The sequence below is a fragment of the Anopheles cruzii genome, chromosome 3, assembly GCF_943734635.1.
Source record: "Anopheles cruzii chromosome 3, idAnoCruzAS_RS32_06, whole genome shotgun sequence".
Lineage (NCBI taxonomy): Eukaryota > Metazoa > Arthropoda > Insecta > Diptera > Culicidae > Anopheles > Anopheles cruzii.
Window position 1 is genome coordinate 35,935,491 of NC_069145.1, and position 16,628 is coordinate 35,952,118.

At 51.8% G+C, this 16,628-nt stretch overlaps 1 protein-coding gene across 1 annotated transcript; it reads right to left on the reverse strand.

Annotated features, from left to right (window-relative positions):
- Window positions 1–54: 54 nt before the first annotated feature.
- On the reverse strand, window positions 55–4,385 carry LOC128272892 (M-phase inducer phosphatase-like). Its single transcript, XM_053010775.1, has 3 exons — window positions 4,339–4,385; window positions 432–2,051; window positions 55–322 (listed from the first exon to the last, which is right to left on the reverse strand). Exons 1-3 carry the CDS (start codon window positions 4,383–4,385, stop codon window positions 55–57), a joined length of 1,935 nt encoding a protein of 644 aa, XP_052866735.1.
- Between the last annotated feature and the right edge of the window lie 12,243 nt (window positions 4,386–16,628).

Sequence of the window (16,628 nt, forward strand, 5' to 3'; positions counted from 1 at the left end):
AGGATAGTAGTGGGCCCCCCATTATCCACGTGGCAATCGGTCAGCACACTGCACTCAGAGCATGAGCCGTGACCGTGTTTTCGTGGCTTTCACCGTGGTCGTGCCGTCTCCGTTCCAGCTGCGGGACTTTGCTCGGAAATGACGATACGCATCGCCAAAATCGGGATCCAGCATAGGCCGGTAGGCGATCGGATCGCAGAGCGAGGAGTGCGCTTTGAAAAACTCCTTGTAACCTCCGTGCAGCAGATACACCTCGGGATAGTGGAGCGCGGGATAGCTGTCCGAGTTCAGGATGCGATCGTGATTGCGCAGAAAGCGTGACCTGTTGGTGGGTGAGAGAGGTTGGCAGAAAAAGAAAACAGTTTTAGTCCACGAACCGCAACGTATCTCTCGTCCCGCCAGTAGGACGGCGGACAGAAAACACTACTTACAGTTTGGGACCACGCTCGGAGGAGAACTCGCAGTGGAAAACGATGATGTTGCGCCGCGTGACACTGCTGCTATCCTGCTGCTGCTGCCCGTTTTGCTCCGATGGCTCGTCGATCGTCGGTCGCTCCGTTTTGCTTTTGATCAGCTCCTCGATTATCTGCTCGTGAGTGTAGAGATTTTTCGCACCCCGTATGTGGCCACCTTCGAACTCGTACGGGTACCGGCAGTCGATGATTTTGAAGCTGGCCACCTTCTGCTGAAACTCGCCCCGCACTAGCCGGGCCATCGTTTCGCCGGAAATGGCCTTCAGGTCCCGGTGCTGGCCATCCATCAGGGGCAGGATGTAGGATTTGGAAAAATCGCCAATCAGGTCCGGTTCCGAGGAGGATCGCGACAGGGCGTTCATGATCTGCTCATCGTTCATCGAGATCGACTTCTGGTAGATGGTTTTCAGTACCGTGGTGCGGGAGGGGCTGTCGAGGGCCGAGGACACGAGGGCCTTCGACGGTGAGCTTTCGATCATTTTACACCGTTTACTCTGCACCGGACTGATGCCGGGCGGCTCTGGGCGCTTGAAACAGCGGGCAGTGGCATCGGCAATCCGCGCCGAGTACGGCGTCAGATGACAGTTCTCCTGGTCTTCGATCGCCACCAGTCGCCGCACGAATTGTTCCGGTGTTTTTATCACCGAGCCCGCGGGTGCGCCCGCAATAATGTTGGCCGGTACGTTCATTTTGTTGGTACTCTCAGTGAGGCTCAGACAGCGCCGCACATACGGACGCTTCGTTTCGGGCGTTGTCGACGAGCGGGTCGTCTTGATGGTACCGCTGATCAGTGTGTTTAGCCCACTGGGCAGCACCATACCGCTGGCTGGCTGATGGTGCTGCCTCAGCGGCGGCGGCTGGTAACCGTGCAACGATCGATCGCCGAGCTCCTCGTCCTGCATCGTTTCCATATCGAACAGCTCGAGATCGTCCATCGATTCCATGGAGCCGGAGGAGAGGCTGCTGACCAGGAGGCGGCGCGATGACGGCGACGAGGAGGAACTGTGGCGGGACATGATCGTGGAGGAGATCGATCGGAGCACCGATCCGCTTCTCATTAGCCCAGTGCCGGAGGAGCAGCTGGAGCTGGCATCACTCTGCGAGCCAAGAAGCTCGTTCCGGACACTGGCCCCATCGTAGCCCGAGTCCATCGAGTTGGTGTCGTGATCATCGGCAAGCGGTCGCCGAAGACGCTGGTAGGCTAGAGTCGCCGCCGCACTCACTGCGACACTCTGGTGGCCCTGGCCAGCATCACCAACGATGGTGGGGATAATTGGCAGGTGGTGTTTGTTCGGCGTGTTGCTCTCCGACGGCAGCAGCTCGCCGCCGCCCATCATCGCGTCCTCCGGGCACAGGGTGCAGGGGCTGCATGGTCGCGGACTTTGCTGGGGACTGTGGCCCTGATAGAACGACAGCTCCTCGCCGGGCAACATATCCTTGGCGGGAGAGGACAACAGTTTGCCGTCGTCGTTGACCATCCGGAGCGGGTTGGTGCGCTGGCGGCGCATCACGCTGCGCTGGCGCTGCTCCGCCCGGCGGCTCGTTGGCGAACGGCCGGCAGAGTTGATCGTAAAGCGGCTGCAAAGGGCGCAAGCAAAGGAAAACATTTACATTAAAAAGCATTCTTGCTAGACACGGGCGCTGGGGTACGAAGACGTCTACGGCCAGCGCGTTGCCCCCTAATTGCCGGTGGCCGGGTGGAGTTAATCATATTCTCAAGGATATTACACACAATGTGCGGTGTTTTTAGTGGCTCTCCCTTTTTTGCCCCCTACGAGCACGTTTCGCGCCCTCATTTTCGTTCCGTTCTCATTACGGTGCCGGGTTCAGTAAACCAGACAAACGAGCGGTCTTTGTGCGTGAGTGTGTATGGGTACGCGGCCGCAGGATCCTCCGCGTCACTCATACACTCTGGGGTCCCGCTACTCTCGCGCCGTCCAACGCAAGTACAGCGCAACGCTTAGAATAGCAGCAACAACATCAACAGCCGGCCGTGAGAAGGTCACATCTGGCGCCGCTCTTCGCATTGCAATCGCTGGGGACCCCTCATGCGTTCATGCGTCATACCCAAGCGCGCGTACCCTTCCGACGATCGCGGACGCCACACAACACACACATGCGGAGAGGGTGGCGCATTAAGCGTAGTTTCGGAAGTCGGCTAGTGTGGTGGAGGTGGTGGTGAGAATCTGTCACCACGGACGGGCCCGTTGGTGGTGGTGTTAGCGGCCCAGGCGTCAGCACAACGCCGGGGGAAGCATCTTGAGGGCAATGCCGTGCCGGGTTCAGCGTGCGCTGTCGACCGAAAATAGAAAGAAAGACCGAAGGCGATCGTGAAGAAGCAGCCCTCCTTCGGAAGAAAACCGAGCCCCTCTTCGCTCTGGTCGCGAAGGATCGTCACACAGCCACACACACACACACGTGGCGATCGTGTGTTCGTGTGTGTAGGCCACAGAAAGTGACCTACACACACACATGAGTCACGGCGCCCCTTGGTCGCAGGAGACTCGTAGCAGCAGCAGCCGTGCAGTTCTTTGACTTTGCGCGTTGCAGTTCATACTTTTTTTCCCTTCCAAATGACAGCTGTGGGCGCGCGAGTCCGGCAGCGTGATAAACAAAGCGCAAAACAAATGAACGTCATGGCAACGAGCAAAGTAGCGTGGGTAACGCGCGTAACGCGTAACGCATCCGTCGCCCGGCCACGGTAAACAAAACTGACCTATCGCAACGCACGCGGACGGCCACAGACGGGGGCCAGCAGAAGCGTGGGCTCTGACCCCCCCACCGCGTTGTTGCACACCTGTGCCGCGCCTCCGGGGGACCACCGAATCCGCGCGTGTTTACGCACACAGCCGACCGACCGGACCGTCTAATGCCATTTTTTTGCCCTCTGCTTTGGCCCGCTGGTCCGGGTGTGCCGAAACGGGAAAAAAATAGCGAAAAGAAAGAATGTGGGGCCACCGCCGGTAAAACACTCATCTCGTATAAACAAATCGGCTGCTGTTCCCACACACGCGCACGCACCTGGCGGCAAGCCGTCTGTCAATCGGTGGTTTGTTGTGATTCTTTTCCGGACCGGCGGTGGGGCCACCACCGAAACTCGCGTGGCGCGGACTCGCGCGAAAATGAAAGTGAGTTTTTCGCGATTTTACTATCCACGGCGTTTCTGGCTTCGAGAATGGCACGCGCGCCGCGGCATCCACTTGGTTCGGAGAGGAGCGAGCGTGGAGTGGAAAAGCGATTAGCACCAACAAGAGTGGTGAGTCGGGCGAATGATGGGGCAGATTTAATGAATGAAGAGCCGCTGTTGGGAAGCTGTTGTGAGGCCCGTGAATTATCGCCCTGTTTCTGTAACTTGATTATCACAGGCTGCCTCTGGGAGGCGACTTTGTCCGCCCAGAAAAGGAATGCACATAAAGCGGAAGCAAATGCGGCGGTAACACATTTGACGTCCTGGTGGGGACGGAGACGAGAACCGCAGAATGATGAGTGCTGCCCTTGTCTGACAGCCACGGAGAGCGGCAGGAGACGGCGGCAGACGGGCACCCCATCTAGAGTGTGTCGCTTCCCTTGACTGCACATCAAGGTTCACATACTGCGGACCCTCTGTGTGATGGCTCCTCGCACTGGAACCGTGGTATCGGCCACACGGGAAAACCCTTTGCCTGTTGGGTTCGGTCAAACCGAGGGAACGAAGTCGAAGGAAACTCCACAAACACACCGTCGCAGTGTGCCCTGGTGGGGATCGGAAAGTACCTTGATACTTTCTTCCCCATCAGTTCTGGCAGTTCTTTGCGCTATCGCCATAGCAGCAACAATTGCAATTGTTTGGGGGATGTGTGGTGCAGAGCAACGGAACGGGCCTTACCTGGTGCACTCGACGATGTCGAACTCTAGGTTATCGTCGATATACATCATGTTTCAATATTTCTTTTCACCGGCTACGTTGAGACGATTGTTTGACAGCACACTATACGGCCCACTGCGATCGCGCGACACAAAGAGCGTCTGCGATGAGAGTTCGAGAGGTACAACACAACAGTTCTCTACGCTCTAGTCGGAGCCCTCTACGATCCAAGCACCAAACTACGCACGCACAGCAGACAAACGGATCATCACCATGGCAGACACTCGTCTCGAACAACACCCGATGTCGATGATGCTGTCATTCTTCTGTCCTCACGATTTAACCGATTTGCCGCACGTCCGGTTGTTAGCCAGAGATCAATGTATCACACTGTTGGAACTATATTGGTGGACTTTGGAGTCCGAAGCACGGCCGACCACACACTACAGCACACTCCGGTTGCTCGAGAGTGTGGTTCGGTGCGATGCAGCAAATGCTACCTTCTGAGCATCTTGCTGCCTCCTGTACGATCGTTTCCAGTGTCTGTACGATCGAATAGCGATCGGAGCAACGAATATCCTTGCTCAGTCCATCCAAGGATCGGAAACGTGTTTGCACTTTGTTTGTATTCCTTCCATAGACAAGGGGCGCAGATCCACGGGACACACGAGATGTTCGCGATTCGACCACCAAAAAGGGGACCAAAGGACCAAAGTTTGCTGAAGTGCTTGCGATTGCATTCGCGGGGTATTCCTTTATTTTCCCGGAGCCCGGAGCTGCTGCCGCTTGCTCTGAAGCGCTGAATTCAACTGGCAACCAGAATCTACGGATCCACCTGAGGTAGTCCAGCCCGCTGCCAGGCTCTCCGATGGTCCGTTTTGGGCTTGTTGTCCGTGTAGTTCCTTTTCATTCACGAAACAGTGTACGCCGTGCATTGCACCGAACAGCTCTTCTGCCATGAGCCGTCGCGTTATTATTTCTACTCGCTCGGCTCCCGGAGCCGACACGCACACACTCGTACGCGCGCTGGTGAGAGAGCGTACGATGTTTCGGGTTAAGGCAGCAAGAACGCGAACGGCGACGCAAGAGAGTAAGGACCCCTGAAGGAGTGAGCGCGAGAGTGTGCTCCGGCGAACGGGTGAGCGAGTAGGTCACAGACCGCTAGAGACCGCCGGCAGAGTGAGTAGCGAGGGTAACAACTCTCGCAAGGATGCGGCTCTCGTGTGGGTGTGCGAAAGGAAAGGACTGCGTTCGTGACGTGCGCATCGAAACGCATACCATCGTCTCTACGTTCCGTGTGTACTACTCGGCAACCACCACACGATGCGCGCAGTGCAATAGAAGTGCAATTGCAATACTCCGATGTGGTAGTAGCATATAGTCGGCGTTCCCTAGCCCGGGATCTGCGAACACAACCGAAGATGCGGTCTCATACGGTGCAAGCTATACCCTGCAGAGATAACGCACTGTTTCCAACGCCGATGCGATCCACGTCCGAACGGACTGAGTTGGTGTTAGAAGAAGTGCTACATAGCGGCACGTCAGCGCCAGTTAGAGCTCAACCCACTTGTATATGTTTCTGGCTCTGGCAATTGGCCTTACGCCATATATCGCGAGATACATAGCCCGCAGCCACAACGAATCCACTTGATTTTCCAACAACTCTGTCAGCAGTCCGATCAGTGGATGGCCAACGGATTTGGCAGGATGATCGATCGATGAGAATGTGCTCGAAATTGGAGCTAATCTAGCTGTGGACCGGATTGCGCAACCGGACAGCTTAAAATAGAAAGTGCTACTCCTTCGGGACGCCTTTTATGCTCCCGATCGAGCGTTCGAGAATTATGGACAATCAAAACAAATTTAGCTCCGGCTGTAGCGGATGCATTGATAGCTACTGCCGTGGAGGGTTTCACTGGGTGGTTCCCCTCGCTGGCTGGATCTTGTTATCTCGTTCGTGCTGCCCCAGACAAATGCCGTCGTGGACTCTCCGAGACCCTGCTCTCGCCATCAGTTTGTTGGGCGGAAATTTTGATTAGAGGCCAACTCCTTTCGCTCCACTCCCGCTGCTGGCGGTGACAGTCCACGGGACCGACCGACCACTGTTATGAGGTTAATCAGTGGACGTGTGGAAACGACGGTTGACCAACGGTTCTGTCGATAATGTACGAGTTTTTACCATCTGAAGCGGGAGATAAGTTTCCCAGTGTGTGCTGTAGAGTTGAGGGGATTCACGCGATTACCGGAGGAGTACGCCAGATCCTGGTCCAGTACTTCTAAAAGGGGTGTTTTGTTGCTTCTTATTGTTTAGGTATCGGGCTAGTGCACTCCAGATATCCGTACGAAAGGACAACGAATTACACGATGCAACGAATGTAAAACCCAATCTTGAGTATGCCAACCATTTTTAAACATTTAAAGTTTCGCTTTCGATCATCTTACCCCTTAGAGTGTGATCAACGGACAGCGCCTTCAGGACAGACTTCCCCACACAGTGGGGGCATACCGTTGCCGATCGGTTAACATACCGGAGCCCCAAGAACCTGTCTTCGAACCGGTCCGGGCGACGAAGTGATCCCGTGAAGACCGCACAGTTAACGAAGGCGAAGTAGAGGTAGAGAGTCAACAACAACAATACGTTGTTGTCCAGCACTCAGCTGACCGAGAAGAAAAAATAGTTTTTAAAAAAGATTGGATGCTGAGGAATTGTGCGAGAGAGCGAGAGCACGAGTGCGCGCAGAGATTTATACGGGCAGCCAAGTAAGAATGTCCTGCCACGGTCCGGTATGGAATTCTTACAGGATTCTGCTTCTCCGTGGGCGCTGACGAACGTTGGATGCATCGTTGGTCTTGTGGTGTGTATGTGGTGTGAATTGCGTTGGTGTACGTGCCTGTTGGCTGACCGACGTGCGCACGAGTACGAACATTTTTTGATTAAAATAGGGTACATCATCTCGACGGATAACTTAAAACGTCGTCCGGGCAGCCAAACAACGTACAATGAAGGCCTGGCATTTTAACGAATACTTTGGGCGCAAAAGGTGGGACTTTCCAGTTTGCTACATTTTAATTTAAGAACATTAGTTCTAGGGGAGTATCAAGCAACTAGAGGTAAAAACAATGTTAATGAAATATTCTTCAGCAATAAATCATTTTTTGCTTCGTTTACCCGAAGCGACGACAGCGTTGTAACGGTTGACTTTGTCGAAAGAAAAAAAATACGCGTTCGAAGGATGACTAAGGCAGAGCATTAGGCCAAAAAGAGCAGCCATACAGCTAGCTACTAGACCCCAGTAGTATCTGTATCTGATGATCAGGGAGTACATGTCCTTCCTCAGCAATGGGTCATCAAAGACTACTTACTTACTGAGACCATTTGGAATTCGATCCAAGAACACTTATGGTTACTTAACGTTTACTTCCAAATGTCGCATGTCCTTAAGGTACCCTACGCACGCTAGTTATATACAGGGGATGGCGAAAAGAACCTTAGTTCAAGAACACAACGATTTAAGGAAATACGAGGATGAAAAATTTGCTTTAGTCAATCAAATATTAATCAAACACATTAAATAAGATGTGTAAATGATAGTTTTGGTGTATTTAGGGATGATTGATAAATTCCGTCCAGGCAGTGTAGCCAAACATCCTGGTTTTGTTATGTGGTCCTTTCTACAGTCCTCATGAGCTATTTTGGTCTAGATTGGATTCATTTTTTGAAAATAAGGCCAGATTTGTCTACATGATATAGGCTACGTCGAATGATATGCACAGAAGTTGTATACCTTCTGATCTTCGGTTTTTTCCAATATTTTAGGCGTATTATAAATGGTCTGTGGAGGAGATATTCAGTATAGGTATATCAACTCGTTTTTGTGTTGATTTCTTGCGGCCATAAACCTTAATACGACCTTCATTTTCATACAGCTTAATTATTGCTGCAGATTGCTTGCTCGCTTTTGTCGAAAATATTGCAATATCCCTATCATTTTTACCACTAATACTCAAATTAATAACTATTTCACGTTATTAATTGGTTAACTTGCGATATTTAGAGGGTTCTACCACATTTCAAGCTGAGAAACAGCATAATGTCTTGTGAATTCTTCACCATGCGTTTCTCGGCTTTAATTCTGCATTTTGAATATGAAAACATGTAAAAAAACACGTTATTATTGCTCATAAATTAAAAAAAGTGTACTCTAGTTGCTTTATTACCGAGCAAAACGAAGGAAATCAGTGTAAAAAACTGAAAACTTCAAGCTTCCAACTTAAACTAAGGTTGTTTTCGGCGTGTTCAAATTGACCTATGGCCACAAATGGCCGCACCAGTCTACTAGATTACATCTAAATGTCATTTTATAGCCGACATTTTACTCTTAGAACCTCAATCTAATATTCAACGTCTCAAAAGAGCCATTCAAAACGAAGATGTACTCATATTTTCACATATTATTCAAATGTTCAGGAGCTAAGATTCTTTTCGCCATCCACTGTAGTTTCTTGGGGCGGACTTGAAGTATATTGTAATGAGCGCGTACCAAAATGAGTTTCCTGATGAACTTTATAGTCAATCTCTTCAAGATTTCTAGGTTTCCCTCTGCCCTTATCGGGTACTTCCTTTGGCTCTATTACGCAAACGCGGTACTCATTATTAGATAACTGTGTGGTTTTAGTAGATTGAATAACAAACCCGATTCCAAAAATGGTGAATTCAACCATGTGCCTTTGGTGCCATAGTCCACACGGGAGCATGAGAACATTGATTGTCATGGGATCTGCCATTGGCTTTGCGAACACTCATACCGCAGCAACGAACCGTGCATGGACATGGAAGACGACATGGACGACAGAAACAACTAGCAACGCAAAGGCTGCTCCCGGCGCGGTGGATCGCGCATGGAGATAGTTAAAATACAATATATAAATGAACAAACTACAACAACAAAAAAAAGAAACACAAGCGAAAGAAAAGAATAATGACGTTCCGCGGCAGAAAGAGCAGAAAACCCACCAAAGCGCATTCCTGACCGTGCGCGACGAAGCAAAGAGCACAACGCGGATTCGAGTGTGTGCAAAAATATCGGTGCTAAGAAGCCGGCCGGGTTTCTGCTGACGAAAATGTCCTTTCTTCCGTCCTGCTCTTCGCGGTTCGCGGGCTTCTCGGTTGCGGATGGAAGTGCGGCCTTCTCCAGACAGCGGCTAGGGAAGCAGGTTATACGACGTTCCCGGCGGATCGTCGTCGTTGTCGTAGTAGTTGTCGCATTTCGCAACTTTTGCCCCTGCGCTCTCTAGACTCAAGACAGTCGTCGGGGCCACACACAGGCTGAGAGTCTGAAGAGGCGCAACCCAGCGTCACATGGCGCAATGTTGTCTGATCGGTCTTACGGCATACCCTAAGGGGCTTAGCACACACAACGAGCACTTCCATCATCGCTGGCGAGCCTGGTTTCAATTATTGTATGCAAATCGCCCGACGCTCGTCGCTGTGTATGTTTCGCGACATAACATTTCGCGGTGTTCGTACCGTGTTAGGTTTCTAGAACGAAGATAGAAAAGATGGCTAGAGAGCCATCTATCTAGTTGGCCGAAAAACTTCGCGACAATTCGCGCCTTGCTGTGCCAAGCTCGACCATATGCTCGAGGCCAACGCTTCGCGGGAAATTGAGCAGGTGAAGGACCCCGAAGGGGTGTGATAGCAGCAGCGAACCACAGTCGAAACGGGCACGGGTCCGCTGATGAGTGCGTCAGGATAATGGCCCCCGGAATCGGTCGCGAACCCCTCCGAGAGCCGGCGCAGCAATCAGGCGGCGGGATTTTCCACATCTGCTCACATTTTCCACCACACAACCGGGCGCGGCTGGGACAATCACCGAAAACGGTCGCCTGACGTTGGCTGGTGGGCTGGTGGGTTGATTCGCGATCCAGGCTTGATGGTGGTGCATGTGCAACTTTTCCCGCACGCATTTGTTCGAGAGCGCCGAGGGTGCGGCGCGTGCAGGTTCGCTTCGCTCGGCTGGTCGGCGGCTTCAACCCACAACTCGCCGCGCTCCGGACAAGTTGTTCGCGGAGGGAAAGGACCTCGCGACGATAGGGATCGCTGTGCGCAGAGAAGGACTTCGCGAGGGCTCCGTGGTCCTGGGGCACATTTATTCATTTATGAGGATTTGAACTGCCCAAAATGATGCATTGTTCACGATAGAGAATTGGATTTTTTACGCTCAATCGGCGCACACACACGGCAGTAATGAATACGCAGCGTCCAGCAGCGACTCGAGGGCCGGAAAATGCATAGTAAAAAAAACAACTGCTTCAGACTATAGCTCACGGGGGATGTCCCAAATCGCACTCAAATCGTGGTTCCATATCGGAACATCGAAGCAACGAGTTCTTGCTAATGTTTCGGCAATTTTATTCATTTTCTTATGCTGCAGTAGTTTGTAATAGCTTAGCTCCCAGCTGATCCCATCATATAGACCAATCGGACAAAATCGCGTTCATTGTCCTAGAGATAAATCAACAAAACGAACATATTCGGCCCAGATTTGTCTTGTTGTAGATTTCTCCTTTTTTTTTAAATAAAATTTAATCTTTATGATCGCTTTTTGTTGCAAAAGGTGAAACTCGCCATGATCTACAGGGTGTTCCATCACGACCCATACTGTTGAAATGTTAAATGACTCCGCCAGTTTTTAGTCGATTTTGACAAATCAGTCAAATTCTGAAACGTTAATCTATGCCGTTTTAGTCATGCCAAAAAAGGGCCGTTTTTTGTGTTTCTAATGGAGTCGGTCATTTGATCGATATTGTATTCAAAGTGAATTGTTAGTAAACGGCATTCTATACTCTAAATAAATCTGGTTGATTTGTCAAAATCGACTGACAAATAGCAAAGTTATTAAACATTTCAATAGTATGCGTCGTGATGGAACACCCTGTACAACGTTTGACGACACCGCACATTGACTATTCATTTACTATTTTTATTAGTATTTGATAGCGATGTGTTATTTTAAATTCAAAACTGCACTATTTGAATGCGACGAATCAAGACTACACGTGTAAAGGCTTGTGATTGAAATGCTGACTTTGCGGACTCTGGTCCATTCGGGGCAGTAGAGTTCCGCAACTGTCAAATGCGACCGGTTCCTAACGAAACACACCCCAGTAGCCTTCGCACCAGACACCCAACGTTCCTGCCATGGCCGTACCACAACACAGTTCGTTGTCCTTTCGATGCGCAGAATGCTTCCGCGTATCCGGCGCCAGGCCAGCACCACCGCCACCGCGCACCGATCGATCAGGTCTTGCCACCAACGATGCTGGTCGCGTTGCTGGCCTGGCGGCAGGTACGCGAGGCCGCTGGGGCGGAGGAGGTGCTGCTGGCAAGGCTGATAGCCGAGCCCGAAAACGAGTCTCCCACCGAAAATGCGCGCGTCGAGAAATCGAGGGAAAATCGGCCTCGAGGATGTGACGTGCCGGATCCGGTTTCCATTGCAACCCCTGCCAACACCGAGCCAGGCGCGCGCATTTCCATCAAACTTCCGCACAGCCCGTTCAACATCTGCGCGGTCGTCGAAGGCACACCAATAATAGCAGCAGCAACAACAACAACAATATCCGTTGAAGCGTACACTCCACGGCGGTTCCGATCCCTGCGCGTTGGGCCAGCGCCAGCGCCAGTGTAGCACCCCATCATATTTATCCGCTCTATAGGCCGCGCCTGGTTCCGTTGGCGGCAGCCGCGGCAGTCAGCCGTCCCAGGGACCCACGGGGTGCTCATCCGAAAATCCCTCCGAATATACGGGCACGTGCCATCCGAGGGATGCCGCGCCACCTCGTCCCCTCGTCCGCGCCCTAAGGACAACGGCGGGTACCTGAAAAAGTGCAGTACGCGCGCACAGCCCAGCAGCGCGCATTCGCCACAGATTCGGCTCACCCTAACCTACATTACAAATTTTTGCTATCCACACGCACGCACCTTCGGCGCACGCAAGGATACAGCGCACACACGCACACGCGTGCGCCTGGCCGCGACACACACGCAGCCGGAACAAGGATGTGGAGGAAGTGAACGACCCCCGAGTGGAAGGAAGTGGAAGAATTGGTCAAAACGAAAAAAAAAACGACAGAAGAAATTGCATTACTCCGATGCGATGTCCTTTTTTGCAATCTTCAAGAGATCCAGCTGCGCGAGACACCCCGCGTCTGGCGCTAAGGACAGGACGTCCGAACCATTTCTTTTCCCCCTTTTCCTCCGACCGGCCGGCCGGCGGCACACAAGATAGCCCGAGGAGGTGTCCTGTGGACGGCACTCGGCCAAAAATCGAAACGCATCGGAACCGCGTGACGAATCGGAAACGGCCGGCCGGCAGAGGATGTCCGAGGAACACAATGGCCAAAGTCATTCAATTCAATCAGTGCCGAAGATGCACATCGAGACGGCGAAGGGTCCTCGCCAATCAGCTGGACACACGACGTTACACTCGTGTTCGTGGAGTCTTCCCCCGGTGGTTCCTGAGCCCTGGTGGTGGTGTTGGTGAACCAACATGAGCAAAAGAAGGAATTCTGCAGCTCGAAAGTGAAACTTTCTTACGAACCGGAACGGAACGGAGCCACGAACGAACACGAACCGCGTCTCCACGTCGTCTTCAACCCTTTCCGAACACTTCAACAGACCAACACTAGGAAAAGTGTCCAAAACTGCAGCGGCGCTACGGGCAAGGGCAGACCCCCGGGCGGGCACAGGACGACCAACGAAATGTGCAATAGGTATGAGTGCGGTGCGGCATGGCCACGAAACGGAATTGGCACGACCCTTTTGCGTGTGCGAACTCGATCCGCAGGCGCGCCAAGCGGTGGAATCCTTCAGACCTTGGAAGCGCCCAGGACCTTCCCGGGCGCGCTGGGGAACGAAAACAATTAGCTCCGTAACGAATAGGGAACTGGGTGTGCCTGGGATCCCTGGAAGCCTCCTGGAAGCCGGGCAGACCGAGCAAGACAGTTTTCGACTCGAAGACGGCACGGCTCAAGAAGGGACCGCACGGGACGCGGGCAAGCAAGCAAGAGTCTCTCTTCCCCGCCGGTACCGTTGGCGGGTGGTCAGTTTAAAGCGCCCTTTTCTTCGCAGCCCTTCATCAGCTGGCTGGCTGTCTGTGCGCGCGAATTTTCAGACCAGATCAGGCTGCGGCGAGTCGGCAAGCCGTTGACCGGGAGATGACCACAATAGGCGTGTAATTGCCCAGCCATCATTAGCGATTGTTAGGCGAAACTTTGGCCAGGCACCGAGTTAAAGTTTGATATCATTAAATTCACTACTTTACAAGGGAGTAAGGGCACTACAAACGGTGGAAGTAGCATCCCATGCATATACAGGGTGTTCCATGACGACCCATACTATTGAAATGTTTAATAATTTTACTATTTGCCAGTCGATATTGACAAATAAACTAGATTTATTTAGAGTATAGAATGCCGTTTATTAACAATTCACAAGTATCGATCAAATTACCGCTTCCGTTAGACACACAAAAAACGTCACTTTTTTGCGAATTTTTTCATTGTACTTGACAACATTTCGGTAATAGACAACGTAATAGCAGCAATTTCCGCTGTGGTGTTAGCTTTCAGTTCTTCAATGGTCTTCGGTTGGCTGGCATAAACCTCACTCTTCAAATAGCCGCACAGAAAGAAGTCAAAAGAAATTTCGCAAAAATAAGCACGAACAGTTTTCACAGTTGAACGATTATTTTCAATGTAAAGCGCTTCAATTTCAGTCCGCTGTTTTACCGTAAATTCATTCATTCATAATCCATGATTAAAACGGCATAGATTAACGTTTCAGAATTAGACTGATTTGTCAAAATGACCAGCAAATGTCAGGGTGATGGACACCCTGTATGTTTCTTCAGGATCAAGATCTTGGGTGCCATACTTTTCTCATCCAGCTGCTACGACGACAGAAGGTGACCGTCGCCAGACCGGCACAGTCCCCAATTGGAGTTAACTCAATTGCCTCCAATTTCACGCTCGCTTCGATATAGCCTGTCAATGTGCCTCGCTGGATCCGGTGGCTTCACATTCCTTCGTGCGCGTCGCGGAGCAGCAACTCAATTGAGCTTCATTGAGCGGCTAATTTATTTGTGGGCCTTTTGGGAGATTGTTTTATGCTGTGATGCTCGGCGTTCGGCGACACCGTGGCAAATCGCGTTGCCACCGCAGAATCATCATCAGGCGCGACATCGATTCGATGACGACCGGCGACGGTTCGTTTCACGGCAGTTGCACCGAATAGGCGCGGCCTACGGACCATAAAAGTAGTTCGGATCACTGCGATAGGACTTGCAGTGGTTTATGGAAAGTTTCCCACCGTTCATTTGTTGACTTCCGTATTGACCCACTTTTTTCGATGGACCGACTTTCCTTTGCCTTTAATAAAGTAACAAAATCATAGCTCAGAACAACGACACCGCGACACCGGAAGTTGGCAAAAAACGCGGCTCTGCATTCCACTAGGATGATCGATTGGTTAGAGGCCAAGCACATGTCATGTCTGGCGCCATAAAGTAATTATAATTATTTCACCGACAGTGTTTTACGGAGGTGTTTAGAGAGAAAAAAACTGTGAACTCTGACTACAAAAATGCGCCAAACTACGTTTTTCAGGATCCTGGTTTGGTTGAACACAGCCGTATAGCAACGAATGTCCTACGCACCACGGCCTCACGTGTCACGCTTGGCTGGAAGATCCATGCGTCATACGGCACCACCGAACCGCTACCGACAAAAACACTTCTCTCGCCCCCGGGGAAAAAAAAGAAAACCATCCTTCCCGGTCGCGGTCCCGGTCACCCGGGGTGTGTGTAGAACTATTTTAATGAAAGTCAAATTTACTTGAACATGCTTTGGCGCAACCTTCCGGTGGCCGGAATTCTTTTACTGGCGGCGCCTCAGCCTGATTTGCATTTCCGTGTAACCCGCTTTCGGTCCGGGCGCATACGTTACCGCACCGCGACGTCATCTGGCGTGACCTGTGGGAAGATCTTGACACGCTCGGCAGCGGAACTCCTTGGTACCCTCCTCCTTGGCTTTCTCACAAAAAGCCGAGCGGAACGCTGGGAAACGGCATCTATCGTCAGTCATCTATCGATTGGGGAACACACACCGGTATTGGTATCCCAAGAGCCTGAGAAGGTTGTGGTCCTGTTTTGTCTGACTTAAAATGTCGGACGAAAGGTGAACGACCCTTTTTGGGGCATTTGATGCTAGCCCCTCCTTCGCCAGTCCGGAATCTAAATCCCAAATTCCGGCCGTTTTCGATGTGCCCCACATTACTTTGGTTTTGGCGGTGAACTGAACGGTACCGGCGTTTGTATGTGAGAGTCTGGGCCAGGTACGGCATCGCCGTAAGACCCCGACGTTATTGCCGTTGTAGAAACTGCGGTTAGCGTGCAGCATAAAGTAATAAAACATCGAAAACATACACCCCCAGTGGGCCACTTTCGGAGACAAACGGCCGTAATTAGGTTGCAGTTACACTGCCACACCACTGCACGCTGAAGAAGTAATGGAACTCCTTGGGAGGACCTTGAGTTTAAGCGAATGTGACAAAAAGGCAGAGGGTGTGTGTCTGTCATTAGAACGTCCTGTCCGAACGGCCGCGCAGCAGTAACGTCAGGTGCGAAACGCATTGTGATTTGTGTGGGAACACCTGGAAAAGGGCTTGCTGGACGCACTCTCTGGTGGACGTGGACGTGGACCAAGTAATCTGACCACATAAAAAACGTGCAATTCGGTGGCCGATAGTTTGTTGGTATTTTGCCCGCCAATCGTTAGCATGAGCGTCCGTAAGAAAACACATACGCCTCGAGGCCGGGTTCGGACGAGGAGGAACCTTCTTGACGACCGGGACAGGATAGACCGCCGGGGCCAACCGGGCCATATGGCCAATAGGTTCGACTTGCCCCCTTTTTTTCGCCAACCGAGTGTCTCGAATTGGCCTTCCGCCGAGGTAGTCAGCACGTTGCCGGTCTCAGACTGCGATTGAGGACGGATTTCGCCAACACCACCCTGGCGGCGCCTACCTGGGACCCGCCGCGGTTCTCGGTTCCAAGATCCATTCCCCGTAACTGTCTTTCCGAGGGTCGCGCACGCAGAAGGCAAGGATGATTTGGAAGGAAAAAATATTGTGTCCCGATCCCGAGTGGGCACAGACCAAGGGGGAACCCATCACCGGTGGCCCATCGCCTCGGGTTCCGGCCCAAACTAGCACCACGCGAATAGTCAGCCATATGCGATGGGAATTGTGCTGT